A 27,071-nucleotide genomic window follows, 5' to 3' on the forward strand; every position below is an offset into this window, starting at 1 on the left:
GTACAACGCGTCGGGGAGGTCATACGGGACTATCTCACTCACAACAGCAACACTGACACTTCGCAGGCGACACAATGGGCGGCACTGAAGGCCGTCTTACGGGGGGAATTCATCTCTATCTCTGCAGCCGAGAATAAGGAGCGGCAACTGAAGAGGGATGAGTTGACAGCTCAAGTCCGGGAGCTTGAGCAGGTCCACCGCCGTACGGGAGCGCCGAGGGTATGGAGGCAGTTGCAGGCAGCGAGGAAGCTCCTCTCGGCTTTGGATCTTGATAGGGCGGAGTACGCCGCCTTACGCTTGAAACATGCCTACTACACTGGGGGGGACAGATGTGGCAAGCTCCTAGCACACCGGCTCCGGGTCGCGCAACAGCGCAGCGTGGTGAAAGAACTGGTGGGTGCGGACGGGGGGGTTGTCTCCGGGGACGCGGAGGTAGCGGAGACTTTCCGCGGCTTCTACGAGGCGCTATATGCTGAGGAGCCCTCCTCGCCACGGGATGCCGATAGCTATCTGGAGTCGGTGACCCTCCCGGTACTGGACCCGGCTCAGGCTGACCACCTGGAGCGGGACATCCATGTGGAAGAGGTGATTTCGGCTATCGCGCGGCTGAAACATGGCAAGGCCCCGGGCCCGGACGGGTACACGTCGCTATTCTACAAGACTTTTTGCACGACCGTGGCCCCTGTCCTTACGCGGCTGTTTAACTCCTTCTCCGAACCGGGAGCCATCCCTCCGGATCTCCTGAGGGCGACGGTCGCGGTAATCCCGAAGCCTGGGAAGGATCGGGCCCTCTGCGGCTCGTACCGGCCCATCTCGCTCCTAAATGTCGACCTCAAGTTGTACACGGGGATTCTCGCATCCAGGCTGGGTCCACACCTCCCCGATTTGGTGGAGGCGGACCAGGCTGGTTTTGTGCCCGGTAGACAGACGGTTGACAACACCAAGAGAGTGGTGCATGTTCTGGAGAAGGCCTCAAGGATCTCGGGGGAGCGGATGTTGTTGTCCGTTGATGCGGAGAAGGCCTTCGACAGAGTTCACTGGCCGTATCTTGAGCGGGTCCTCACAAAACTGGGAATCGGCGATAAGTTCCGCACCATGGTATTTAATTGCTATAAGCATCCTTCAGCGTCGGTGCGGGTCAACGGGTGTAGCTCTGGTGGCTTCGCCATCGAGCGCGGCACGCGGCAGGGCTGCCCTCTCTCGCCGCTCCTGTTTGCCCTCTACATGGAGCCGTTTGCTCAGAGGATCCGTAATAATCCGGATGCTGTCGGGGTCCGGATGGGCCGGTACGTCCACACCGTCAGTCTCTACGCGGATGATGTCCTGCTGACTTTGGATGACCCTAGGAGGTCGCTACCTGCTTGCCTTCGAGAGTTGGACGCCTTTGCGGGGGTGGCCGGCTTCAAAATGAATATGAGCAAGTCGATGGCATTAGACGTGTCCCTGGCTGCGGACACCAGGAGGGATCTTCAACGGCTCTTCCCCATGCAGTGGTCCTCGTCCACGGTGCCGTATCTGGGGATTTTGCTGGCGCCTACATTATCGGAGATGGTTACGGCCAATTATGCCTCCCTCAGCAGGAAGATCAAGGACGAGCTTGGCCGATGGAACAAAGGCCTGCTGTCCTGGCTGGGGAGAATCGCGGCGGTCAAAATGACGGTGCTGCCCCAGATACTATATCTTTTCCGAGCCCTTCCGCTCCAGCCCCCGGTGGGCTGGATCCGACAAATGCAGGCTGACATCTCCCGCTTTGTCTGGCAGGGCCGCAGGCCACGCATGAAGAGGGTCCTCTCCACGCTCGCTCCGGAAGCGGGGGGCCTCGGCATTCCGGACCTCCGTAAGTACTTTCAGGCGGCACAGCTTCGCTATCTGGTGGAGTGGAGCAGGTGGGAGTCCGACAAACATTGGCTTTTTCAAGACCAGGCAGTGGCGGGCCGCACCTTACAAGAGGTCCCATTCTTGCGCCGCACGCACCGCCCCCCTAATCTTTACGCCTCCTTTGTTACGCGGGTCCCCCTGCGTGTGTGGGACGCGGTCTGCGAAACCCGGGGCCTCACCACCTTCCCCTCGCCGCTCTCGCCCATTGCGGGCAACCCGGACTTCTCCCCGGGGATGGAGCCGGGGGTTTTCTCCCACTGGGTACGGGCGGGCTGCAGGGCACTCTTCCAGATCTATGGTCCGGAGGGCGTGGTTCCTTTTCAGCAACTCCGCCAGGAGTTCGGCCTGACGGAGCTGGACAGACTGCGCTACATGCAAGTTCGGCATTGGGCCCTCCAGCCTCAGGTGCGTGCCACCGCTGCCCGTCCAATTACACCGTACGAGCGGTGGTTGGCTACTCGGACCTCCGACGCTAAACTGATCACTGATCTGTATAAACACCTACAACCCCCGCCGTTTCACTACTACAACCCGGGGAGGGAGCGTTGGCACAGGGAATTGGGTAGGACACTCAGCCACAAGGAATGGGACCAAATTGCGTATCGGGCTCGGCACTCTGCATACCACACGGGCCTTACGGAGACATTCACTAAGGTGTCCACATATTGGTACTACACCCCGGAGAGACTGTATGAAATGCATAAACACACTGACAAGGGGTGCTGGCGGAGCTGCGGGCAGGAAGGTACCCTTACACACATTCTATGGGATTGCCCAGTGCTGACCGCCTACTGGAAAGAAGTCTTGGACGAGGTGGATGAGCACTTTGGGATAGAGCTGCCGCGTCTCCCGGCGTATGTCCTGCTGGGCCTCCCCAATGCCCTAATGTACCCACTGAAGTCCCGCAGGGGTAGGCAGATTGCAATAGCGCTGGGGTCTGCGGTTCAGAACATTCTAGTCCACTGGCGCACACCCACCGTCCCCTCCATCACCGGTTGGTTGCATAGGCTTTGGCACGTGCTGGGGATGGAGAAGCTGTCGCTTACGGTTGCGGGGGAGATAGACCAATTTGAAGAGCTATGGCAACCCTTTCTAGCGCTGCTGTCCACTGAATTCCGGGAGCTCACCTGCCCGAGGTACCTTAGGCTTCTCAGGCTGAGGCCGCCGGTGGCCCCGGCGGACTAGCTTACATGTGAGATGGGGACCCCCGGGGAGGGGGGGGGAGTGCGGGGCTCCTGGCTAGGGCTGCTTTGATGCGGGACCATAGGACGGGGGGGAGGGGGGAGGGTTGTTGTTTTGTTACTGGGAGGATGGGAGATGGGGGGGGGGGGGGATGGTGTTCTGTTGAGGTGTTGATGGGGGGGGATGCTCTTGCTCAGCTTTGGGGTCTCGGATACGCGCGTGGGATTCCACAGCTTGCAATTTTAGCGTTCAGTCACTGTGTTCTTCCCTCTGAGCCACCGCGCCACCTATTGCCAACCCTCTGGAGATACATCCCCTCTTCTTTGACTGTATTCCATGTATCCTGCCTCCTATCCCCCTCCCCCATGGTTTGTTTTGTTTCAATAAAAAAGTTTTAAACATAAAATTTGTAAAGAATTTTGCTAATTGTGCAGTAAATATGAGACATCTATTAAAGAAGGGTGTAGATTTTATATGGACTGAATGCTGTGAGCAGGAATTCAAGGATATCAAAAGTAAACCTAAGGCAGCCCCTTCTCTTGCTAGCTTTAACCCTATGATCAAACCAATACAATGCAAGTGAAAAGGGTTTGGGAGCTGTTTTACAACAGCAAGGTGAGGATGGCATCCAGACTATTATGTGCTTGTCACGCAGCCTCAAAGATCCTGAGACTAGATATTCAGTTGTAGAACGTGAGTCACTTGCGGTATATTGGGCTATTAAAAAATTGAAGAAGTTTCTTTGGGGCATTTGAGGTAAGAACGGACCACAAGCCTTTAGTGGAGATATTCAGCAAGAAGGGTCTAGATTCAATTTCTAGCAGGATTACTAGATGGGTGATAGGATTGCAAGAATATACTTTTGTGATGAAATACATTCCAGGTGTTGAGAATAATGTAGCGGATGTCCTGTCACGTCTCACTCCCATAACGTTATCCGAGGAGGATGATGGGGAAGATTCTGATGAATTAGTTTGCGTCATTGATCAGAAAATCATTTGTGAAAGGAGATGGTGTGATGAAATGGTTATGGATACTGTTCTTAATGAAGTCATAGATCTGGTTAAGAAGGGCTGGAACAGTAACAAGCAAGGATCGGTTGAAAGCAAAAAGTTTTGGGCGGTACGCAACGAATTGTCGGTAGAGAATGATCTCTTATTTCGGGGAACAAGATGGGTTCCTCCTTGCAGTCTTAGGAAGGAACTCATAGATTTAGTTCATTCCTCCCATGCAGGGATTACAAAATGTAAAGAACTCTTGAGGATGTCATTTTGGTGGCCAGGCATGGATATAGAAGTGGAGCGTGCAATTCGTGATTGTATCCCATGCACATTGAGCGATAAGTCCAAGAGCACACGGGTACAGCCTATGGTTTTGAGGAGACGTCCTTCAAATCCGTGGCAAGATATTGCCTTAGATATTCTGGGTCCAATTCACGCAAATGGGTCTCAGACTTTTGTGTTAGTGATAATTGATATGTTTTCACATTGGCCTGAAGTTTTCTTTTTATCTAACATTGACTCGACTCACATTATTAAATGTTTGAGGAATTTGTTCTCCAAAGAGGGAATCCCTGAATCCATATTGATGGATAATGGAGTGCAATGAGTCAGATGAGATGAAGAGTTTTCTAGCATCTAAAGGTATTATACATAAGAAGTGCTCTCTTTACCATCCCGAGGCAAATGGAATGGTGGAGAGATTTAACAGAGTAATTAAAGAGACAATTGCATTGTCAAAATCCATGTCTTTAAATTGGAAAGATGAAGTGCTGAGGAAAATTGAAGAGTACATGTTGTCTCCTCATTCCACCACTGGTAAAACACCTTTTCTTTTGTTCCGAGGGAGAGTTCCCAATACAAATGTAGAACCTACTTGGGTTAATAGATATGAGTTGGGTAAAGGTAAAGAAAATAGGTGTAACAATGAAATGATTTTTTTTAAAAAGAAGAGAAAGGTAAATTAAGAAAATGCTATTTTGATGAGAAAAAAGCGGTAAAAACAACCAAAGTTGCACTTGGTGACTTGGTGATGATCAAACGAGGCTTGGTGGGGAATTCTGTTGCAAAATTTATGAAACCCATGAAAGTCATTAAGGTATTCAAAAATGCTATAAAGACTCAAGATCATAGAATTTGGAACTTGAACAGAGTAGTGGTAATAAAAGGAAGAGTGGATGGTTGCCAAAATGAATGTAATGATAATGTTCACCCAAAGACACCTGAAGGTGGCACGAATCATGCTTCATCTAGGGTTTGTAAGAAACCTTCTTATCTTTTAGACTATGTTTAAAGTATTTCCTTTATCTTCTGGTCTATAGGAATATGATACTATTGTAAATGAATTTTGTGTAACGAAGGGAGGTGTGTAGTATGTCATGAGCATGACCTACACTTACAAGTGCCTCATCCTACAATTGGATGATAGCTCAGGAATGTTAGTAGTGTCATCTGTGATGTCACGGAATCCTAGGTGGGGAGATTTGTATGTAAACTGGAGGAGTTGCTATTTGTGCCAGCTTCTGTATGGATGGGATCTCCATGGATTAAACTTGCTTCAATCAACCTGTCTGTATCCTGGTTTCATTAAGCAGGAATCTTTCAAGAGGGTTACGTCATCTTTGCCTCTCATACCCAATCACAAACTAGCTTTCCTGTCGTCTATGCAATCACAGCTCCAGCGCCCTTCTTCTCTGCATTGGTATGAGGCTCGAGGCTGCCATTTACTGTTGCTGTAGTACTTGGGTTGCCTGACTGGCGACGGGAACCTTGGTGGCGGATGTTTGTAAATTTCTCTATTTACATATTTCAGGAATTATTTCAGCCACACAGAGGGAGCTATATTCTTCCTGTGTCTGCAGGAATGCGTTATTAGTGTTACATTTCAGGGCCGGTATCGTTGTGTGGGCTAGATTGTCTTGAAAATCAATGTTAAAGGGTTGGGGGCGTTTCTTGAAGTTAGAGCGTGGGTTTGCTGGCAAAAGCCACTGGAAAGCTTGGTCTCTGTCTCGAGCTTTCCGTGGCTCCATCACATTTACTTAATAAGCTGCACAGGATGTTCCACATTTAAACAACTTTGTCATACTCTGCTTTTCATCTAATTAGGCTCTTTCGCATAATGCTCAAGTTATATCTTTCACTAGATTGGAATTCTTCCAGAAATTCTCAGAACTGTACTAACAACCACAATCAATTTCCTGCAACTCCTATTCAAACTTAACCCTATATTGTGCTCCTGGTCACACATGAATAGCTGGTCTAGTGCAAAAATTCCCTCCCTTGCCATTGTAACTAGCCTTTTGTGATTTTAGGCATAAATGATTAAAAGGGCCCTTGTGAACAGAGCGCGTCTTTCTTTAATGAAGGTCAAACGGCTGGTAAGCTCAGCTACCGTTATAACTCACACCCCATATGTTCGTTCCCTCCCACCCTTCCTTTGATGTCCGCTTTTCTTGTTGTTTACAAACCATGCCACACACTGCTGCACGCCACACACTGCTGCACGCCACACACTGCTGCACGCCGCACACTGCTGCACGCCGCACACTGCTGCACGCCGCACACAACCGCACGCCACACACTGCTGCGCACACTGCTGCATTACACACTGCTGCACGCCGCACACTGCTGCACGCCTCACACTGCTACACGAAACACTGCTGCACGCCACACACTGCTGCACGCCACACACTGCTGCACGCCACACACTGCTGCACGCCTCACACTGCTGCACGCCGCACACTGCAGCACGCCGCACACTGCAGCACGCCTCACACTGGTGCACGCCTCACACTGGTGCACGCCACACACTGGTGCACACCGCACATTGCTGCAGGCCGCACACTGCTACACGCCACACACTGCTGCACGCCACACACTGCTGCATGCCGCTGCACGCCACACACTGCTGCACGCCACACACTGCTGCACGCCACACACTGCTGCACACTGCTGCATTACTCACTGCTGCATGCTGCACCACACTGCTGAACGCTGCACACTGCTGCACGCCGCTGCACGCCACACAGTGCTGCATGCCTCACACTGCTACACGAAACACTGCTGCACGCCACTGCACGCCACACACTGCTGCACGCCGCACACTGCTGCACGCCGCTGCACGCCACACACTGCTGCACGCCACACACTGCTGCATGCCACACACTGCTGCATGCCGCTGCACGCCACACACTGCTGCACGCCACACTGCTGCACGCCGCACACTGCTGCACGCCGCACACTGCTACACGAACCACTGCTGCACGCCACACACTGCTGCATGCCACACACTGCTGCACGCCACACACTGCTGCACGCCACAAACTGCTGCACGCCACACACTGCTGCACGCCACACACTGCTGCACGCCGCACAATGCTACACGAAACACTGCTGCACGCCACACACTGCTGCACGCCGCACACTGCTGCACGCCGCACACTGCTGCACGCCGCACACTGCTGCACGCCACACACTGCTGCACGCCACACACTGCTGCACGCCACACACTGCTGCATGCCGCTGCACGCCACACACTGCTGCATGCCGCTGCACGCCACACACTGCTACACTCCACACACTGCTGCACGCCACACACTGCTGCACGCCACACTGCTGCACGCCGCTCACTGCTGCACGCCGCACACACTGCTGCACGCCGCACACACTGCTGCACGCCGCACACACTGCTGCACGCCGCACACACTGCTGCACGCCGCACACACTGCTGCACGCCGCACACTGCTACACGAAACACTGCTGCACGCCACACACTGCTGCACACCACACACTGCTGCACGCCACACACTGCTGCACGCCACACACTGCTACACGAAACACTGCTGCACGCCACACACTGCTGCACGCCACACACTGCTGCACGCCGCACGCCGCAAACTGCTGCACACTGCTGCATTACTCACTGCTGCATGCTGCATGACACTGCTGCACGCAGCACACTGCTGCACGCAGCACACTGCTGCACGCCGCACACTACTGCACGCCGCACACTAATGCACGCCGCACACTAATGCACTCCACACACTGCTTTTATGCGAGTTTATGCTACTGACATTGTAAATGACAATGCCTTTTATTTGTTTTAAAACCAAAACATAAATAAAAGGCATTGTAATTTTACAATGCCAATAGCTCAAACTCTTATAAATGCGAGACCTATTGCATTGCAAATGCTTGTTCTAGAGATGGTTGTATATACCCCTGTAAAATATGCGTGATTTTCAACCATCTATTTGTGGGTGGTCCAAGGTAATTTCAAGTTTACGCTTTATCCTAGAAATTAAGAACCACTTTTGTTAATTTCCCCAAGTGTCCCACATTCAGTCCTGAGGAAGACCCCGTTGTAAGGACTTAAACAGCTTACTTGATTTGGGTGTTGAAACGTCGACATGCTTTCCTTTGTGTGCCAGTTTGGTCAACAGTGATTTATTCAACTGTGCTATTACAAACAAATGGATGTGTATTCATTATTTGGCTGAGAAAAGCCGGTTTCTCATTGTAAATAATGGTGTGATGGATTTAATGTTACTACCCTTCCCTTTTCACTCCTTCCATCCTCACTTGATGCACAATACCTTTTCCCTTTCTTCCCCTTTTTGCGTGGGGCACTTGTCTGGAACATAATTGTATATTTTCTGTTGATATATGAACCTTCGTGCAATGTGAATAAATAACGTTGCATTTTGAATTACGGAATATTATCGCATCAAGTTTCTATTGACTTCTAAATAAGTGTCCTATTTAGAATTGTGATAAATAAGAAAAAAGGAGAAAAGAAATGTAAGGAAAAAAGAACATTTGCACTAAACGTTTGGACTAAATACGTCTATGTAATTCTATAAAGTAAGGAGGAAATACTATATTATGTTAGAGCTTAGTTTATATAAATTGATTCTTAATAACATTCATAAAAGTTCATAATATTTATATTATAACATTATAAAATAATTAAATTCTAGATAAAAGAGATATATAGGTCTTAGAAAAGATCTTAAAGACAGAAAAAAGTAATTGAAGTAAGAGCAAGAAGAAATTAAGGAGGAAGGATGGAATAAAAGGGGAACATGAATAAGAAATCAAAAACTCATCATCTCCATTAAGTTAGTAACTTAGAAAGATAAATTATCAAATAGGAGTTCAAGGCATATCTTCGTTAAATGGAGAGAGAAAAAGAAATACGCATGTAAATAATTATTGTCTCTTTCTATGTGGGGAGAATCAATGTGGAAAGATCCGAGGAATATGTACTCGATCACTTTCTCTTTCAGCGTCTTCTTATTCAATAAACAGAGAGTTAACAGATTTCAAGTCAAATTCAGGTTACATTTTCATCTGAGGAAGAAATTTCAGAGGAGAGCGAGATTTGTCTTGATCTTTTTCCTGTGTGAGGGCAGCAACTGCCTGAAGAGTCTGAGCACGATCTCCTGACGAACGGGTAAAAGGGTCTAGATCGTGGCTTCGGCTTTGGGATCGATTTTGATTATTTTGAAATTCGTTCACAGTCACAAGATTTGGTGATGAAAGTGGAGGGTCAGGTTCTGGTGGAGTCATAGAGCATTCCATGCTCTGAGAAGAAAGATTGTCTAAGAAGTTACGGAGATGATCTGGATTAAATAACTCTTTAGAAATCCCATCTTTGGTAATCCTTAGTCGTGCAGACTCAAATAAATCATACTTGGTATCAAGCTGTTGTAGGCAGGGTCTTAGAGAAAGGAAAGTCTTACGTAGGTGATTTTTTTCCTTTGAGAAATCCGCTGCTATATTAATCTCATAGCCTCCAAATGTATATGCGCCGTGAGAACGAGCATCAGTAATCAATTGACGAACTTGTTTGTGTCGTAAGAAACATACGATGAGTGATCGTACATTTTTCCCTACATTGGGTGGACCAATACGATGAGCTCTCTACATTTCCAATGGTGGGTCAAAGGAAAGACCGGTGAGCTTTGTAAGAGTTTCTTTGAGAAAGGTTTTGGCATCTGTACCTTCAGAATTTTCTGGTGAGCCAAAAAAGCAGATTTCATACCTTCTAATCGCCGACCTACAGTAGAAATTTCTTGTAAGATCCGTTCCATGGTGGATTCTGATGAAGTCGTAAGATGGATTTTGGTTCTCTTGAGGTTAGATGGATTTTGGTTCAAGGAATTGACATTTGTTGCATCTGAACTGGAGCGACCTTGATTTAAAGCTTCTGAGAAAGAAGTTGCTTGGCATGTTTTCCAGATGTCTTACTGGACGACATTCTCAGAGCCTTTGCGTCAAAACACTGGTGTATAAGTACTTTACTGAGTTGATGACTAACGTTTATTCACCTATAAACACATATGTATATCAGTTCAGGCTATGTACGTGGTTGTATGCCGGTCCAGTAATAATACAGCTTTTCCTATGTTGGAGAAAAAACCATTGTAAAACCTGAAGTTTTGAGCACTTTTAATTCAAATTCTTCTCCTCAGCTGCAGGTGCACATGGAGGGTCACAGTTTCGCATATATCAAGTTGGTTAAAAGCATCTATCCAATTTTATAACAGTGAAGCCTGAGTCTTCTTGAAGAAAAAGTCAGGTTTTAAGAGGCAATACATCAAAATGAACTGTTATAATGCAGCCCGAAATCGGAAAAATGCCAGGAGCACTCTTCACAGGTTCTCCCTCAAAGGTCTATAAATGTGTCATAAGTTAAAATAAATTAAAATTTCTCATTTGCGATATTATGTAGATATATCTGCTAGGTTTGGCATCAGAAAGAAGTGTTCTTATGTGAGGAGAAAACTCGGAGTCAAGAGGCATTTCATTACAGTACACACGCATTTGAAAAGGCCATCATGAAGGTATAGGGCGCTCAACATGTTTGCAGCTGTTCCCTCACCTCAGCTCCTGATGCGCATCACTGGCCGTGACCCTGCGCCTCACAGGCCTCGCTCAGACATTAGCTGTAAGGAGACTCTCGGTGATGCTAGTCAGTAAACGCTCGTCATAAAATGTTCCTATTTCTTTCCGCTGTCTGGGAACAAGGTTTTGAAGCAGTCTTCATTCACGGTAAGGTGCGTCTTCGCCATCCAGGGCTTCCCGCAGCATGGAGCTCCGAACTTGAGCAGCCATCTTGTCGCGTGGCCAGACCACACCCCCTCCCTCTGTCTTTTTATTTTGCCAATAATTGTCCTCTCTGTCTATTTAGCCGTTTTCTGCCCTGTGCCCTTCCCGCTGCCCCGACAGCCCCGCCCCGCCCCGCCCTGCCCTGCCGGTTCCGCTTCCTGCCTCAGAGCTGCACTTCCCCTCCTCCCTCCCCTACTTAATGGCGGCTGCTGCGAGGGAGTGCGAGCAAGACCTCTGACCGCCTGGTCAGGGACCTGCTCGCCCTCTGCAGCTCCGCTGTTAAGTGCCACCGCTCCAGGCACTGTGACCTACTCGCTCAGGTAGGTGTTCGAGGGCCTCCACCAGCCGCAGGTTCCTGCCTACGCCTCATCCCTGGTGGTCCAGTGGGAGAGCCTTGCTCTTCTGCTGGCTGCTGTTGTCTGTCTTTTTGTCACCTTTGTGTTTTTCTGTCTCTCTTGTGCCCGTGTCTGTCTTTGTGCCATCTTCTGTTTTCTGTCTCCCTTGTGCCTGCTTTCTGCCTCCTCTCTGTCTTTTTATTTTTATTGTATTCCTCTCTTTTTATTTTGCCAGTAATTGTCCTCTGTCTACTTAGCTGTTTTTCTGCCCTGTGCCCTTCCCGCCGCTGATGCCCCTGCGGCCCCTCCCCCCATGCCGGTTCCCGCTTCCCGCCTCCCTGCTGCGCTTCCCTCCCCTACTTAACGGCAGCCACTGCACGGCCATGCGCAGCGGGCGCCCCAAAGGCAAGGCCATCTGCGCCCGTCCGCGACCCGACCGCGGCCAGCGCAGGATCCCTGGATCTACCCCTCATCGCTACAACTCCACCGACCTCCTCGCACTCAACCCCGGAAGAAACAACAACTGCCAGAGATTAACGCCGAACACCACCCACGGCCAGTTCTCCTGCCGTCAATCCTTCACCATCAAGAGCCCCCCCACGACCCCTGAACCCAAGACAGGACGCCAGCACCACTGAAGCCCAGACTTGCATACTCCTTAAGTGCGCTCCCTCCACAGACACGCCATGGAGATCTGGGACCTACTCGACACCCTCTCGCCAGACGTCACCCTCTTCGCGGAGGCATGGACCAACGTCACTTCCGCCCCCGACATCGCCACCGCCATCCCCGACGGACACAAGATCCAAAGAAAGGAACTCCCCCACCGCCCAGGAGGAGGACTCGTCAGCGCACACAAGAGCTCCCTCCGACTCTCCAGGACGAGTGACCCCCTCTACAACACAGAGCACCTCCACTTTCAGATCCAAACCAGCCACAGAACCATGCTGCGCATGACCCTCGTCTACAGGCCCCCCCCGGGCCTCGCGCCTCTTCTGCGATCACCATTGCCGGCCTCGTTGTACCCGACGCCATCGCCTCCATGGACTACATTCTTATCGGAGACCCGAACTTTCACCTCAACAACCGCAGCCAACCGACTCTACCACCCTCCTTGACAACCTCGGACTGAAGCAACTCAACAGCACTCACACACCGTCGACCCCTTCGCAGGAGGGACAAACATTCACTTCAGCCACACCACCCAGCCCCTCTGGACAGACCACCACTGCCTACACTTCACCTTCAACACCAACACCGCACCAAAACCCACCCCGCGCCCACCATAAAGGAACTGGAGCAAGATCACAGAGGAACACCTAAACACCACCCTCCTCCATGACCCTCCCTCCGCCACGACCAACGCCAACTATGCTGCCAAAGAACTACACTGCTGGATCTCCAGATGCACTGAGAAGCTCGCATCCCTCCGCCACCCCATCAAACAACGCCCCCTGAAGGCCACCTGGTTCACCACCGACCTCCAAGAAGCCAGGCGCTCCTGCAGACGCCTCAAGAAACTCTGGCGGAACAGGAAAACCACTGAAGACCAGAACAACTACAGGAACGCCATGAATAAATACCACCAGCGGATAAGAGCCACTAAGCAGACCTTTATCAAGAACAAAATCCACACCAACGCAAATAACGCAAAAGAACTCTTTAACGTCATACAGCAGTTCACCAATCCCCCCAGCAAAGCCACAGACGTCACACCATCCCAGGACCTCTGCAACAAGCTCAGCTCCTACTTCCACCTGAAAAATCAAGGCCCTCTATGACAACTTCAGCTAACAGACTCCGGACACCACCCCTTCCTCGCCACCGACAACCAGCCGACCATCACCACCTGGAAACCTGCTAATACTGAAGACACCACCACGACCATAAAGAACACCCACTCAGGAGCCCCCACAGACCCCTGTCCACCGCACATCTACCACAGAGCTGCCGCCACCATAGCACCCGAACTAGGCTGGACCATCAATGCCTCCCTCAAATCCGGCATCTTCCCCGACGACTGGAAGCAGGCAGAGGTCAACACCACCTCAAGAAACCCTCGGCCGACCCGACGGACCTGAAAAAGTACCGGCCCATCTCTCTCTTCCCCTTCGCAGCTAAAGTCACTGAGAGATTCATCAACGCCCAGCTGACCACCTTCATCGAAGAGAACGCCATCCTCCACTACTCCCAGTCCAGATTTCGCAGCAACCACATCACCGAGACCACCCTCCTCGCCGCCACCGATGACATCCGCATGCTACTCGACCAGGGCCACACTGCAGCCCTCATCCTACTGGACCTCTACGCAGCCTTCAACATCGTCTCACACCGCACTCTCGCAGCCAAACTCCACGACTGGATCCGCTCCTTTCTCTCCAGCAGAACCCAAAGGATCAGACTGCCTCCCTTTCTCTCCAAACGTACAGAGATCAACTGTGGAGTACCCCAACGATCCTCGCTCAGCCCCACGCTCTTCAACATCTACATAGCTCCCCTCGCCGCCATCATCAGACAGCATGGGCTCAGCATAGTATCTTACGCAGACGACACCCAGCTCATCTTCTCTCTCACGAACAACCCCAAAGACACCAGACTCAGCTTCCAAGAAGGAATCAAAGACGTTGCAGCCTGGATGAACGACAGCTGCCTAAAACCGAATTCGGAGAAGACAGAGGTCCTCGTCCTTGGCCCCTCCCCCACTGTGTGGGACAGCTCCTGGCGGCCCCCTGCCCTCGGAAACCCATCCACCCCAACGTCCCACGCACGGAACCTCGGCATCATTCCAGACTCCTCCCTCACCATTACCCACCAGACTAACGCCGTCGCCTCCACCTGCTTCAACTCCCTCTGCATCCTCCCCAAGACCTTCAAGTGGATCCACCTGAATGCAGAAAAAGACTGTCACCCACGCACTCATAACCAGCAGACTGGATTACGGTAATGCCCTCTACGCCGGAATCAACAAAACCCTGCTACACAAGCTCCAAACCATCCAGAACACATCAGCCAGACTCGTTCTCGAAACCCCACAACACGAGCACATGACCCAGCACATACGAGACCTGCACTGCCTCCCCATCGAGAAGAGAGTAACCTTCAAGCTACTCACCGATGCCTACAAATTCTTCCACAGCATCGGACCCAAATACCTCAACAAAAGAGTCTCCTTCCATGTACCCAAAAAGAAATTCCGTTCCGCCGACCTCACCCTGGCAGAGACCCCAGGCATCTGCGGAACCAGAGCAGGTGGAAGGGCCTTCTCCTACGTTGCAGCAAAAACCTGGAACGAGCTCCCAGTCAACATCAGACGCTCCCCAACTCTGCACACCTTTAGGAAGATCCTCAAGACCTGGCTCTTCGACTGATCCTGAGCTGCACCCCCTGACCACCGTGCCTTGAGACCCTCACGGGTGAGTAGCGCGCTTTATAAACCCCTGATTGATTGATCATCACTCTCATTTTCTCGATTCTCTTTGGTCAGTGAGTTTCGACTTCAGATACTGTTTGTGTGTTTTTTGCTCGCATACCCTTCCACCCTCCCCTCTTCTGTATTTTTGCGTACCCTACACCCAAACCCTCCTCCAACGTAGTTGATTGTCCAGTTCGCCCCACCCCTCTCAGCCCCATTGATGCTTGTTCCATCCACTTCACAAACCCTTCCACTTCGTTGCATGTCCCTTCTGTCTTGCCAGAAAAAAGCACTTAAAGGTTGTGCCAATGGGTTTCAAAATGCTACAAAGTTACAGACATCGCTGTGCTCTCTGCTCTGCATGGTCTTTTGGCATTGTCTCCATGCATGGCCAACATGGCGAACTTCTGCTCGGATTTAAGGTAATTAACCTTTTTTTGTGAAGGCAGAGAATAATCTCATACTAAGAAAACAGACCTCTGCCCTTTGCGGTCGGTGCTGGCCAGGACATATAACGTTTTCCCCTAACTTTCAGCCATGCAGCACAGCAGCCGTGCTGCTGTCAGTGGCGGCTGGCAACTATGGTGAGTGGAGAAGCTAGCAAATGAGTGGTGGGTGTGGGGGGCATAAAATAAAACACATTAAAAAGTAAATTAAATAAAAAGGTATTTACCATACTTACTGCATGACACGTTCTCCTCACTCAGGTCCTCTTCTTCTCTTGTGACGTCAAGTCCAGGGTCCCTGCCAACTCCCATAACTAATCCTGGCGCTGCTCTCATGCTGTACACCAGCGTGAGAGCAGCATCAGGATTGAAGGGGGCGGCCTCTCTCAGTGCTCTCAAGAGTACTGAAGGCCAGTGCTTTCTCTAACCCAGCTTTCTAGAAAGCTCGTTAGAGAGGTTTAAAGTGCAGAGGTCTGGCTGGCCGTCGCAAGACGGCTGGCCAAAGAGACATGCACACTTTAAACTAGTGCACAGGCAGCCCTCTGCCCACCACTCCTCCCTGCTGCTGCCACTCAGCAGCCCCTACCCCATTCTGCCACTCGGTTTGGGACGTTTTGACGAAAAATAAAATGGTAATGAATTAACTTCATTACCATTTTATTTTTCATCTCTGGGGATTTTCAGGGGGCATTTTAGCGGGACGACGCTCCTCTGCTCTAATGCAGGAGCCGGCCCTGGCTGCTGTACAACATGGCTAAGAGAAACTGACAAAGCCAATATCTCTTTCCTAGGCGAGACATATTGGCTTTTCCAATGCTTATTAGCATTATGGCAGTGAATAGCCCTCTACCATAAGAAGCTATCCATGAAGCTCCCCACAGTGTCTTGTACATTCAGGCATTGGACCTCTAGTCTGAATCTTCTACACAGAAGGTACATGCATCTCTCTGTCTAGACACACCAACCTCCTCTGCTCTTCTATTCTTATCCCACTAGTCCACTGTAACAACTGCCTCAGCATCATGTTGTGTATCAAGAATATAGGAGAAGGAGATCACAGCACTCAGGACTCCTCCTCCATATGCTATATTTCAGTGTCCATATATATAACACATTGCGCCCTGGCACGCTGGTTTAGTTGGTTGAGATGGGTATGGATACCCATTCTTTTAATGTCAATTCAGCTTCTACAGGGAGGGAGGTCTCAAGCTCACAGGTTCTTCTCTTGGGCACGAGCCTTTAAGGAAAACGGGCTGCATTTAAAAAATGGCCATCTTGAGTGCCCTAGAGAGGTTTTCAATTGAGCCTACAAGCGTTTTTATTTTAGACAAGTTGATAGCAAAGCAGCTCATGTTACTGATAGGCTTGTAAATTTTAGTCTCCAAAACCAGCTTCCCTCCCCACTGCCTATTTCAGTAGAAACTATGTTTAATGAAGACTTGGAATTTACGTTTCCGCCGCACGCAAGATGGGTGCCCTCCTTTCAGTAATTTTATTGGTTTTCTTTTTTCTCGTGCTAATGTTGTGCAGAATGGTCGTAACAAAATTAATGCAAATAAATTCCTCTATCTTTATTAAAACCATGATAAAATACCCAAAAAAGGGAAAATGTTGGGTGCTGACAACAACCTCAGCTTCTTTGTAGTATGAATAACAATTTACATCTAGTGATCGAAAGAGAAAGGTATGGCCAGATCTTAATACCAGTTTGAGAACATCTACTAAATGAGATCAAGAAAAATTGGTTACAGACTTGGAGGTGAGGATTCAAACCAATGGCTTTGGTTCTCTACTTAGTGGAGGATTCCGGTTGAAGTTTTTTGTTAAGGTGACGGCTCCCCTCTCAATTCCCCACTTTCTACATTTGCTGCTGCCACCCATGTGGGACTGACCTGTGGTGGTGCTGACCATTCCTCCGACAGCCTGGCCACTTTCCATCAACTCTTGAACAGAGTCCAGAGTTCTCTGCCGATGCTCTTCAATGTTTTTTACCTAGTGGGTGACAAGAAAATTATAATCACTCTCCTAAACACCAAATTAATCACCCCTCCAACTCTGCCACTGCCGCCCCCGCCGTGGGCACTGGGTGACACAAGCACATAGGCTCGAGCACACATCTGTATCTCTGAAAAATGCCTTCTTTAGGTCGAACATTCAAGACCTCTTGTATATACTTTAGTATATACTTATATGTGTTTGTACTGTGGGCTCTGGAGATCGGCCCTAGAACTTGCCTGCTTCCGATCAGGGACTTTTTTTTCTGTTCAATTGCCTCTATTTAACTATCTTAATTGAAAACAACCAGTAGAGGTCAGTAAAAACCCAGAATTGCTTTCTGCTGAGGGACTTTTTTTTAAAAAAATTTCTGGCAACTGCCTCCATTTAACTTTCTTGATAGTAAATGACCAGCAGAGGTCCGTAAAATACAAGAATCACTTTAGCATTCTCTAGATTGCAATCCATAGAAATGGTCTTCCAAAAGCACCCGTAGACAATAATATATTTTTCAAGTCTTGCATTTTCAGTGATATGACCACCGAAGACCCTGATTTTATATGAAAAACAGAGCTTTGGACTATTCCATTTCCGCAGAAAGGAAATATTTCTCTCCATGTGTTCCCATACCTGGCGTGTCACGCAGTTTGGTGCTTACTTACCCTTCCATGTTAAAGAACAGTAGATGTTTCAGCACCCAGGCTAATGTCCTGCATAGCTAAATACATATAAGGTCACAAAGGCAAAACCGATTGCATTGCAAATGCTTGTTTGAATTGCACCCAAACTCCTTCCCTTCTGGTTTTAATTAGACTAAGCAAGCAACTGATAGGTAACTCTACCGCATTCTGCAACAGCTCTATCCTTTATGAGCTACTAACCTGCCCAGATTTCTCGCCATTTCGCCATAAAAAATTAGCTTCAAGTTGCTTTTAGACAAACTGCAACACTGCTCTGGTACTGAAAAATTACTTATCTGGGAAAATCGGTTTTCAGAAAATAGTGCTGTAAACTTTGCATGATGTGCAATCTGCTGCTATCTAGTGTCTTTGCTTTGGTGTCAAGTTTCCATACTCCCTAAAACCTGCAATGCATCAGGACACAGCCCACCCCACTCCTCCCTCCCACCTTAGACTACATGGCTTTGCCCATCAAAATACATTTCTATGTACCTATGTGACAAAAATTTCAATTTCTTCCACCTACTTCTTTGATTGCAGCGGGTAAGCTTTAAGGTCTCATGTGAATCTACAACAATGTAAGTTGCAAATTGATTGTTACAGGTAGGAGACATTTCCCTTTGCAGCATATTTTGGTGCAGATCACACCATCACTCCTCCTTTAAAGTTGTGGCTGGCAAATGTAACAAATACAGTTTTTAAATGAGTTTTATCAACATGTTCATTTATTTGTATACCTACACAAGCGTTTTGTGGGTGTATGTATAGAGTCCCCGAGTCAGCTTATCAATGTTCATACAAACGTACATTCACTCAAATTAAAAAGAGCCTGAATGCATCTAATAACCCATATGTCAATAGCATCTTTATCTTGATGTGGCATTGAGAAAGCCCCAAACAATTGCTTTGTTTTTCTGACAAGTTCAAGGCTATATAATTGAATAACTCTTTTTCCATCTAGATTTTGTAAAGCTCTTTTTGCTCCACTTTGTGTGGTAGTGTAGAACACTGGTAGTCCAATGACTTAATTAGTATGAACAGGTAAAACTATATTCAGTTTAAAAAAATGGGTGTGTCTGACTTCTCTATAGCAGTAAGGAGAGTTTAGTTTACACAAATCAATACCATGGTAGAGTTGACTTAGTTTAGTTATCCCACGTGTTCAAATAAAAAAAACATGCTGCATTAGCTAAGAGCATCTTAAACGTGTAGCTAGTGCTAGTATAAATTCTACTAAGTAAGTTGAAAGCAAGCAAAATGTATTTCCAGAGCTTTCTTCCTTAGTCAGTCAACCAACGTTCCTGGAGGGACAGAACGCCCTGAAATGACATGAGCATATACATCACTGATAATGACCGAAGCCACATCACCGGAGTTTTGAGCCAGAGAATGACTGCCAACTTATTGGCAATAGCTGTAAAAGGCTATACTTCCTCAACATCCACGAGACTTCGCATGCAGGGTACTCCATATAGCTGTGTGGCCCAATTTGTTGTCTTCCTGCCACTTGTTTATGAATGCCAGCAAATAGTCTCCAATATTGTTCAAAGCAATATACTGGCTGCACTTATAGACTGGTATCAATAACATTACATTACAAATGCACTGGTGTATGTGTGTGTTTCTGGCATTTTTAGATGGCCATTTCCACTTGCCCACATTACAAAAGAAAATATTAGATCTCTGAGCACACCTGTCCAAGACAAGTATCCTTAAGTATGTGCATGTATGGTTCTTCTACTGATAATTCTTCTAGCTCACTGATTCTTCACAATTTTATTGTAACTAGCGCTGCAGACCACGGGGGCTACACCACACAGACGTTAGGATAAGGGAACAGTAAGATATAAGCCTGATATTAAGGACTAGTACATGCCAACCATAACAAAACCCATGACAGGCGGCACTATAGTTGGGAAGGGAGAGGGCACTATAGTTCTGGCTGTGGGAGCCTTATAATAGTGCAGCCATGTCAAAGGCTGGCACTATGGAACTCCTAGATGGGACGGTAAGTTTACTCTTAAAAATCACTGATGATAGGTTTGAAGAACATCACACTTAGTGTACAGAAATGCCACTGATGATGTACGTTCCTACATAATTTAATAAAGGGGGGTATAAAATTAACCAAGCTGTGTCCCTAACCTGCCAGAGCACTTACCTCTAGCCATAGCTGACCATCTTCTCGCTCCGTGGGGTTGCTCTCTGTAGTGGCAAAGTATTGCATGCTGTCCAGCAGGCAGGTCCAGGATGTCTTCTGCTTGAGCGTGTCACCATACCAGGAGGGATGATGCTGGCACTGCAACAGTTGGGCCTTAGCGGCAGATACAATAACACAGCCATCCGTCTCTGCCCCACGCAATACCATCTACAGAGAGGAACAAAGGTGTCAGAATGAAACACTACTCTCTAACAGGGACAGCGAAGACACAACAAAAAAGAATTGAAGGGAAACAACTTCTATGAGAGTGCTGGGTGTGCATCCAATATACAAGCACTCACTGGATTCAAGGGATGGTCAAAGATTAAAGGATGCATGGGGTAGTATAGAAGAGCAGGCATTAAGGGCCCATGAAAGTGGTCTCCACAAAGGACTAAGGACAGTAACAGACAACAGGAAAGAGTATAAAGATAGTAGTTTTTATTGACAGTATAGGAAAGAGGACTTTGGGGGACAGTATGTAAGAGTCAACTATGGTGTCTCCAGGAAAGAACGCTAGCTGTTAGAGGTAGGAGTTTTGACTGAGGGGCACAGTGTTCTCACGTCCATGCAATAGCACTCATTAATGGAGATAATAAAAGTGCTAGATTTATGAGGGATTCTGAAAGTCCTGAATGTGACGGGACAGTTTAGAAATAATCACCAGCAAGCTTAGCCTGCCTCAGCTTCTGGTTTATCAACCATACAAGCAACAAGGCAAGGACAATCTCTGTACCTGGCAGTTCACAAGCTCAATCAACCAGTTGCGGTTGAAGATATCCTTGGTCTGGCATGCTGCAATGCCACAGAGCTGCTCGCTAACACCAGATTCCTCTTCTGTAAAAACGACAAACTTATCCGTCTCTTCAATGAGCTTCTGCAACATGTAGGCTCCTAGAATGAAGATAACAGAGTAATCACTTATTCATGTCCAGAGAAACAAGCAGTAATCTCATCTCATACTAACATACTGTTCACAACAGTCCTTTCTTGCCTCTTTGGTAGTGTATTGAAAAGTAGAAAAGCTGATGTAGGCAGAAAACATTTTTCCTACACCTTTTTTCTTCTTGACCTGCTCAATGTAATTTTCTTTGTTATCTGAGCTTACCTATCTGCTATTACAAGCTTGAACCATCTCCTGCTAGCGAGCAGAGAGTCCCCATAGTAATGCTTTAAAATAGAAGTAATCGAATCACCCTCACACTAATGAATAAGAGCTCTGCATTCCCCAAGCTCTGGAAACCCTTCCGAAACCTCTTGACGACAGAATTTTGCGAGCTCACATGCCCTAAATACTTACGCCTCCTTCGCCTATCAGAAACTAACGCAGCAACCACATAAGACACTATACCGAAGCAAGACATGCGAGATAGTGATACTTATACCACTTATCTTGAACTGGTGACTTATCTTGAACTGGTGCCTGGGTCCAGGTTGGGGGAGGGTGTGGGGAGTTAGGGGGATATTACACAATTTTAACACAGCAACTTGCATTTGCAGGTCACTAAGCGAATATTGTTTGTTATAAATAAAACTACAATAAAGAAATTTAAAACATAAAATAGAAGTAATAAAGCAGCTTCCTTTACAAATGGCAAAGGAAATCTTCAACTTAGTAGTGCAATGAGCTTATATAAAAAGATACCAAAACTTTGGCAAATTTGGTGACAGCTCTGCAGAATCACCTTCCCCACAGGTCACCATAATTCAGATTTCTGTAACACATCGTGTGGAAGGGAGTCTCTTCTGAGATTTGCTCAGAGTTTCTCAACATCTGGGGTTTTCTCCAACTTTGTTTCTTGGATTCCAGTTCCTTGGGCACTTGTTCTCTGGGATTTGTTGCCCATGGATTGTTGCCCAGATGAAACATTTTTGTGTTTTTGCTATTCATGAATCACCAAAGAAGGCTCTTTTCCGGCCATACCAATCTTATGAGAAGAAAGAAAAGATTGTGCTCTGATTACCCTCACGGGTACTGCATTTATTGCGTCTACCCCACCCTTAAACCAAAAGATTGCAAGATCAGTTTAAAATAAATTTCTGAGATACTGAATGACTGTGAAACGTGGCTTCTGAGGTGGCCCCAAAAGAAAAAGGCCAGTGATGACCCAGATTTCTCCGACAAACAGTCCACAGAGAGCACCAGTCCTGAAGTGCAAAAGCCTGCAAGGAGGTAAGGATTCTAAAATATCTCCTTCCGTACAGGAGTGAGACTTCTGGAGAACTTTCTAAGAAGGCCTCTAAAATTCAACACGATGCTACTACTAAGGATTATGCTACTTACCCAGTAAGCATCTGTTCTTGGCATGAAGAGCTGTAGATTCACATGCTTTGCATACTCCTGCCATCTAGTGTTGGGTCCGGATGTTTGCAAGTTGTTATTCTTTGAAGAAGTCTTTCCCAGTCAGGAGGTAAGGTGACTCCTCCTTTTGGTGATAGTGCGCATGGGCATCGACTCCATTGTTAGAATGCTTTCCAGCAACAGGGTGAGAATGGAGTAAGTGAGTGTAATACAAAGATGTCCACGCGTATGTAATGTAATAATGAAAAACTGCAACAACTACAGGTACCCAGGGAGGTGGGAAGGCACATGTGAATCTAAGCTCTACATACCAATAACAGATGCAAGTAGCATAATCTGTTAGAGGAATGTGTGCTGTCGATACACATGCTTTGCATAGACTATATAGCAGCATTCTCCCAAAGCGGTGGCTAACCAGTAGATGTTGCAGCTGTTTGAAAAAGTGTCTTTGGCACTGCTTGCCCTACATTGACTTGTTGACGTGCTAACACATCCACACAGTAGTGTTTGGTAAATGTGTGTGGTGTGGACCATGTTGCTGCTTTACAAATGTCAGCCATAGGGATGTTACCTAAAAAGGCCAAAGACGCTCCTATTTTACGAGTGGAATGTGCTCTAGAAGGTATAGAAAAAGTTATTAGCTTTAGCATAGCAGGTTTGAATACATTTAACAATCCATGTTGCAATACCGGATTTAGAAATTGGATTGCCTTTGTGAAGTGTACCAAATGCAACAAACAGTTAGTTTTGTTTTACGAAAATCCTTTGTTCTTTAAATATAATACAATAATGCTCTTCTGACATCAAGAGTATGAAGAGCTCTTTTTGCTGCAGAATTAGGTTGAGGAAAGAACAAAGGTAACTCAACTGATTGGTTGAAATGAAAATCAGAGACTACTTTGGGAAGGAATTTTGTATTGGTGCGAAGAACTACTCTGTCTTTATGAGGTTGAAAGAAGGGTTCTTCTATGAAGTGATCGCAATGAAGAAGGTAACATTCAATGAAAAAAACTGTAGCGGACAGTTGTGTAATGGCTCAAAAGGTGGACCCCTGAGCTGTGTAAGAACAATGTTCAGATTCCAAACTGATGCAGGAGGTACCCTGGGTGGTAATACTCTTTTAAGGCCCTCCATAGAGGCTTTAATTACTGGAATTTTGAACAAAGATGGATGTTGCCTGTTTTGCAAATATGCGGCTACTGATGCAGGATGCAATGCAATGGAAGTGTAGGCTAGACCAGCATGCTGTAAATCCAGAAGATCGTTACAACAAACAAATGATGGACGGAATGCTGACAATGCATACATTCTCCCCCAGTCAAGAGATCTGGGTTAAATCCATCGTTCTTTTGCCCACTACACCACCCCAGTTCAGACATGGCCATATGCAAATCAGTCTTGACCCTGTGCCTCATGGGAACAGTCCAGCCCGAACTGCCAAGCCATGTCTTCCCTGGACCGGAATCAAGCATCCTAGGACCGGTTTCTGGCTATCAGCCGTCATCAGCCAGGATAGCTTGACTCCAGTGGCGTAGTGAGCACGGGTCCCACGTCTGGGAATACCCATCCCACTTAGGGCGAAAAGCGTTACAACAAACAAATGATGGACGGAATGCTGACAATGCATACATTCTCCCCCAGTCAAGAGATCTGGGTTAAATCCATCGTTCTTTTGCCCACTACACCACCCCATTGTTCTGCATTCTGTCCATCAATTGTTGTTTTTGCATTTGTCACCCCGAGTGGGAAGGGTATGCTCAGACGTGAGTCCCTTGCTCTCCATGCCACTGGAATCAGGCTATCCTGGCTGACGAGGGCTGAAAGCCCGAAACCGGTCCTAGGATGCTTGTTTCCAGTCCAGGGAGGACCTGGCTTGGCAGTTCGGGCTGGACTGTTCCCATGGGGCACAGGGTCAAGACTGATTTGCATATGGCTGGGTTCAAACTGGAATGGCATGGTGAGCAAAAAAACGATGGATTTAGGCCCAGATCTCTGTACTGGGGTGAATGTATGACATTGTTCTGCATTCTGTCCATCAATTGTTGTTTTTGCATTTGTCACCCCGAGTGGGAAGGGTATGCTCAGACGTGAGTCCCTTGCTCTCCATGCCACTGGAATCAGGCTATCCTGGCTGACGAGGGCTGAAAGCCCGAAACCGGTCCTAGGATGCTTGTTTCCAGTCCAGGGAGGACCTGGCTTGGCAGTTCGGGCTGGACTGTTCCCATGGGGCACAGGGTCAAGACTGATTTGCATATGGCTGGGTTCAAACTGGAATGGCATGGTGAGCAAAAAAACGATGGATTTAGGCCCAGATCTCTGTACTGGGGTGAATGTATGACATTGTTCTGCATTCTGTCCATCAATTGTTGTTTTTGCATTTGTCACCCCGAGTGGGAAGGGTATGCTCAGACGTGAGTCCCTTGCTCTCCATGCCACTGGAATCAGGCTATCCTGGCTGACGAGGGCTGAAAGCCCGAAACCGGTCCTAGGATGCTTGTTTCCAGTCCAGGGAGGACCTGGCTTGGCAGTTCGGGCTGGACTGTTCCCATGGGGCACAGGGTCAAGACTGATTTGCATATGGCTGGGTTCAAACTGGAATGGCATGGTGAGCAAAAAAACGATGGATTTAGGCCCAGATCTCTGTACTGGGGTGAATGTATGACATTGTTCTGCATTCTGTCCATCAATTGTTGTTTTTGCATTTGTCACCCCGAGTGGGAAGGGTATGCTCAGACGTGAGTCCCTTGCTCTCCATGCCACTGGAATCAGGCTATCCTGGCTGACGAGGGCTGAAAGCCCGAAACCGGTCCTAGGATGCTTGTTTCCAGTCCAGGGAGGACCTGGCTTGGCAGTTCGGGCTGGACTGTTCCCATGGGGCACAGGGTCAAGACTGATTTGCATATGGCTGGGTTCAAACTGGAATGGCATGGTGAGCAAAAAAACGATGGATTTAGGCCCAGATCTCTGTACTGGGGTGAATGTATGACATTGTTCTGCATTCTGTCCATCAATTGTTGTTTTTGCATTTGTCACCCCGAGTGGGAAGGGTATGCTCAGACGTGAGTCCCTTGCTCTCCATGCCACTGGAATCAGGCTATCCTGGCTGACGAGGGCTGAAAGCCCGAAACCGGTCCTAGGATGCTTGTTTCCAGTCCAGGGAGGACCTGGCTTGGCAGTTCGGGCTGGACTGTTCCCATGGGGCACAGGGTCAAGACTGATTTGCATATGGCTGGGTTCAAACTGGAATGGCATGGTGAGCAAAAAAACGATGGATTTAGGCCCAGATCTCTGTACTGGGGTGAATGTATGACATTGTTCTGCATTCTGTCCATCAATTGTTGTTTTTGCATTTGTCACCCCGAGTGGGAAGGGTATGCTCAGACGTGAGTCCCTTGCTCTCCATGCCACTGGAATCAGGCTATCCTGGCTGACGAGGGCTGAAAGCCCGAAACCGGTCCTAGGATGCTTGTTTCCAGTCCAGGGAGGACCTGGCTTGGCAGTTCGGGCTGGACTGTTCCCATGGGGCACAGGGTCAAGACTGATTTGCATATGGCTGGGTTCAAACTGGAATGGCATGGTGAGCAAAAAAACGATGGATTTAGGCCCAGATCTCTGTACTGGGGTGAATGTATGACATTGTTCTGCATTCTGTCCATCAATTGTTGTTTTTGCGTAAATCCAGAAGATAACAAATGGTATTTTGAATCGAGGCATCTAGTGGATCAATATTGTGATTGGTACAGTATATAAAAAATCTTTTCCATTTTGCTGCATAACATGCTCTGGTAGTAAGCTTTCTTGCTTTCTTAAGAATAGTCATACACTCTGGTGGCAAGTTGAGATAGCCAAACTCTATGACTTCAGGAGCCAAATCGCTAGATTGACTTCTCCATGGCTCTTTGTGAGAAGGCTGGAATTGAGATGCAGCTTTTGATGTGGAACTACCAATAGTTCCAATAGTGTTGTGAACCATGATTAATGGGCCCAAGTGGGAGCCACTAGAATCAATGTGAGGGATGTTTGCCTGAGCTTCCGAACCAGAAATGGAAGGAGAGGGAGAGCCGGAAAAGTGTAGGAAAATATACCTGAGCAATTAATCCATGGAGCATTGCCTTTGGATAGAGGGTGTGGGAACCTGGAGGCGAAGTTTGGGCATTTTGAGTTGTCCACTGTAGCGAGCAGATCAATTTGTGGGAATCCCCATTCTTGAAAGTATGGAAGGAGAACTTGGCATTAAGTTCCCACTCGTGTATTTGTTGCCGCCTTCTACTGAGGAGGTCTGCAATCTGATTGTTCACTCCTGGGAGGTGCTCTGCCAGAAGATGTACTCTGTGATGATTTGCCTAATGCCAAATGGTATGAGAGCGGTGTGACAGTTGCAGAGAATGTGCCCCCCTCTTGTTTTTGTACATAGTACATAGCTGTTATATTGTCCGAGCGGACTAGGAGAACTTTCCCTATCAGGTGAGACTGAAAAGCTTTCAGTGCTAGATATACAGCCCGAAGCTCTAGATAGTTGATGTGAAGAGT

The 27,071-nt window shown here is 47.9% G+C and overlaps 1 protein-coding gene across 1 annotated transcript in view; it reads right to left on the reverse strand.

The window, feature by feature from the left end:
• BLTP2 (bridge-like lipid transfer protein family member 2) overlaps positions 1 to 27,071 on the reverse strand; it is an 800,213-nt gene that overhangs the window by 252,094 nt on the left and 521,048 nt on the right. The window contains exons 25-27 of the mRNA XM_085649125.1: positions 20,976 to 21,133; positions 20,201 to 20,407; positions 17,257 to 17,356 (exon numbers count right to left, since the gene is read on the reverse strand). Of these exons, the coding sequence (XP_085505251.1) occupies positions 17,257 to 17,356; positions 20,201 to 20,407; positions 20,976 to 21,133 (465 nt within the window). The remainder of the gene's footprint in view (positions 1 to 17,256; positions 17,357 to 20,200; positions 20,408 to 20,975; positions 21,134 to 27,071) is intronic.

This window comes from Triturus cristatus, chromosome 3_2 (assembly GCF_964204655.1).
Source record: "Triturus cristatus chromosome 3_2, aTriCri1.1, whole genome shotgun sequence".
In the NCBI taxonomy this organism is placed as follows: domain Eukaryota; kingdom Metazoa; phylum Chordata; class Amphibia; order Caudata; family Salamandridae; genus Triturus; species Triturus cristatus.